The sequence below is a fragment of the Psammomys obesus genome, unplaced genomic scaffold (genome assembly GCF_907164565.1).
Source record: "Psammomys obesus unplaced genomic scaffold, mPsaObe1.curated_primary_1811, whole genome shotgun sequence".
Classification (NCBI taxonomy): domain Eukaryota; kingdom Metazoa; phylum Chordata; class Mammalia; order Rodentia; family Muridae; genus Psammomys; species Psammomys obesus.
The window spans coordinates 2,847,932-2,851,374 of NW_026596051.1; the positions used below are offsets into that span (position 1 = coordinate 2,847,932).

At 38.2% G+C, this 3,443-nt stretch overlaps 1 protein-coding gene across 1 annotated transcript; it reads right to left on the reverse strand.

The window, feature by feature from the left end:
* Nucleotides 1–2,180: 2,180 nt before the first annotated feature.
* Fbxo48 (F-box protein 48) lies at nt 2,181–3,132 on the reverse strand. The gene is made up of 2 exons (XM_055623821.1): nt 2,830–3,132; nt 2,181–2,360 (listed from the first exon to the last, which is right to left on the reverse strand). The coding sequence occupies exons 1-2, from the start codon at nt 3,130–3,132 to the stop codon at nt 2,181–2,183; spliced, it is 483 nt and encodes a 160-aa protein (XP_055479796.1).
* Nucleotides 3,133–3,443: the final 311 nt, after the last annotated feature.

Sequence of the window (3,443 nt, forward strand, 5' to 3'; positions counted from 1 at the left end):
GTCTCTAGTGCAATTTGTACCAGTTTAGACAAGTGGACTGACTAAAACCCGAGTTTAAACACCACAATCCTCTCTCTTCCGCTTCCTTTGTTTTTCTGTTGGATAAATATTCTGACTAAGAACCTACTTCTCTTTGTGGCAGGAAACAGTTTCATCACTTGTCTTCCAGTTTAAGAAACAGGTGGTTTCAGTCACCCTCCACTCTTAGACTCAGTGCAGTGGGTGGCAGAGAGGAGGCCATGAGTAATAAGGGTGATTCCCTGATTAGGCATTCTTTACTAACAGGAAAGGTGACAGAATGCTCTTCACAAGAAATAGCCAACTACACTCGCGTGTATATGCTGCTGTATACAGTAAGATGCTTTGTTATTTTCAAGTTCTTTTTAAATATCTCTTCTTAAACTAATCAGCAGGATATCTTCCTTTCCAATTGCATATTTGTTAAGAAGGCATAAGCAGTAGACAAGGCTGTTTGGCCTAGAAATTACGCCATGTAACTATCAGAAGGAGTAGGGAGAAGACAACAGGAAGAGATAGGCCAGCTGTCTTCAAGCACTCAAATAGCAAACCTAGAGAAAGACTAAATCGGTCTAGTCCGAGCAGGCAGAAGCAGGACTAGCTATTGACAGTTTTCTGTTAGCAGAATTTTTAATGATTACAGCAATCCTAGGAGATGACTGCCTTGTGATATAATGGAGAGACTATTATACACTGGATGTTTTTGAGCTTGGGATGTCTGAGTTCAGGAAATTACTGAATAGCCCTTGATCTACACTGGCTGATATTCAAGATCATTTCAACACTTAAAACACCAGTAGCTGGTGATAATCCACGTGATGCAACAAAATGAATTTGTATATGCTGATGTCTGTGTAGTTATTAAATATTGGTTTCTTAGACTTTTTTTTTAAACTCTGGGAGTTTGATAATAAATGTTCTACATAGGCTCCTGTATTTAAATACTTGTTGGTCCCTGGTGGCTAGGAACGTTTGGGCAGCTTTGGAGATGTGCTTGCTGGAGAAAGCATGTGTCACTGGGGTAAGACTTTGAGAGGTTCTGGCCTCCCCTACATTCAGTTTGCTCTCTCTGCTTCATGCTTTTGGCTGAGGATGTGATTCTCAGCCCCCTGTTCTAACCTCCGTGTCTACTAGTTGCTGCTATGCTTTCCTTGAACTGATGGACCCTTATTGCTCAAGAACTACAAGCTAAATAAACTCTTCCTTCCAGATCTAACTTTGGTCATGTTTTGTCACAGCAACAGAAAATGAAAGAATGCAACTATAGAGAGCCCCGTACAAATGACCCTATTTCTCAACAAGTTTTTACTGTGATTTACAGATTCAGGTGGAATAACCTGCTAAAGGGAATGCTGCTACATAATCTCCCTTTATATAAAAAAGAGAAACAAAGTTGAAAAAAAAAGATCCTTCCCTGAAAAGATACATTTTAACAAGGTCAAACGGGGCTTGGAGAATAAGTTTTCCTTTTAAGAAAGGAGAAGCATCTAAGAGGATGCTAGGTGCCGCTATTGAATGTTGGCAAAAGAGTCTGATTAAAGTAAATACAGCCTTTGGTGGGTCTAACCATTAAATGTCCTGAAACTTTCTATACATTCTCAGCCGTTGAGACTAATCTCAGGTTTGTAGAAGAATAATGAAGAGCTTTAGGCTCAAATTCAGAATAAGTTTAAATAAACTAGAGGTTTAACACATTTTAAAGTAGCTTCATTATTTGACATTCAATTTGTTCCACTCAAGTGGAAACTGTAAAGTTATTAACATGTAAATTTATTATTAATTTAAACATGTTGCAATATTCATTTGGTTATTAATCCCATGAGTATATGCTTATGCTTATTTATAATAAATCTTTAAATAAGTTTCTTCAACCCCCCCAAATTCTTGAAGGTTTAAATAACTGTAAAATCTATCACTTCAAGTAATGCAATATTCTAATATAAATACATGAAGCAATATATTTCTTATAAAATGACATTTCATGATTTTACCCACAGTATAAGACCAGAAAAGTTTTTTAACTAAAGTGCAAAATACAAACAAAGCTTCCTAATCAGCTTTGTTTTCTTTTAAATGTTAAATATTTAAAAGGCCAAGAAAGACATTATCGTATTCTAGAAAGTCCTGTGCAGCCTGAGTCATTTTAATCATGTGCCATTGAACTATTGCGATTTTTCAGCTTCTCTTTCCAGTTCTGCGTCTAGAATCTCCCCCCACGTGTCTGCATCCATTGGGCACATAGCTCTTTCCGGCAGGCTGATGGGAGAACGTATGTTGCTGTACCTGCCACTCAGCCACTCATGTTTCACTCGGCTCTTCTGGTAATTTCTTAGGAGTATTTCCTGAAAGGGACAGACATCATGGTTCAAAGAGGCTCAGGCAGCGTGGTTGGCTAGTGAGTATGTCTGAGAGTAGAGAAACTCAGTCACAGAACTGAGATTAATTCCTGATGTGAAAATACACATAGTAATCATAAACTCATGCATGCATGTGTGGATTGGTATATATACAGAGAGCAGCCCATTGTGTGTACTGGAGATTTTCATAAGGTGGAATGAAAGGAAACTGTCTTCCTCACCTCCCTTCTGCTTAACAAGGAAAGTTCCTTACTTCAAGACCTGAGAGATGTACAAGGCTCGGGGGAAGATAGTGTAGATACCACGCCAAGTGGAAAAAGGATAATAATTCAACTTTTATTCCTTTCCTAAAGTCAGCATACTCTGCGTGTTACTCTAAGTAGAAATTATAGAATTGTCTTAACTGCGCAACAAAAACCCTGTCAAAAACACAAGTTGCGAAGGTTAAACTTACCCTCCAGGTATAACCACTTTCTATGTCATCATCTATTTCTCTTTGGCACACAGCTCTTAGAGTCAAGCAGTGAGGTTTCCATAAGGAGTCACTACTTCTGATTGTGCGATTCCAACTCAGGCATGTCCTAGAAGCTCTGCACAAACTTTGAACATCTAGCTGGCTGAAAATTTTAAAAGTGACTTCCGGGGGCAGCAGTTCAACAAAGTTACTTGGACTCTCTCTTTTTCCCCTTCCGGCATTTGCAGAATTCAATTCTGTACCAGGAACGTTCAAATTCTTCTCCTTGGAAGTTTTCTTCATAGTGTGATATTTTAGTCAATTGTCTTCGTATGCCACCTACAGGGCAGAGTTTAAATACACTCAACCTTTTCAGACCAAACTGTGAATCCTATTCTGAGCCATAGAGCTTTGAGGTATAACTTAAAGAACTTTATTTAATTTTTGACTTCAGCCTCTCAGTCTATAAGACAGAGTTCACATTGTTTTTCTCATATGTTTTGTGAGGACTGACAGGTAGAGTGAATAAAACAGGTGGCCACACATCTGAATTGTACATGGGAGACCATAAGCACATTCCTTTCTTTTTTTCTCCATTCTTTATTTTAATTTTT

Coding starts and splice junctions, on each gene's coding strand:
- Fbxo48 (XM_055623821.1), bottom strand. CDS start 3,132: ATGAAGAAAACTTCCAAGGAGAAGAATTTGAACGTTCCTGGTACAGAA. Junction 2,361..2,829: donor AAAGTGGTTATACCTGGAGG/GTAAGTTTAACC, acceptor TGTCCCTTTCAG/GAAATACTCCTAAGAAATTA.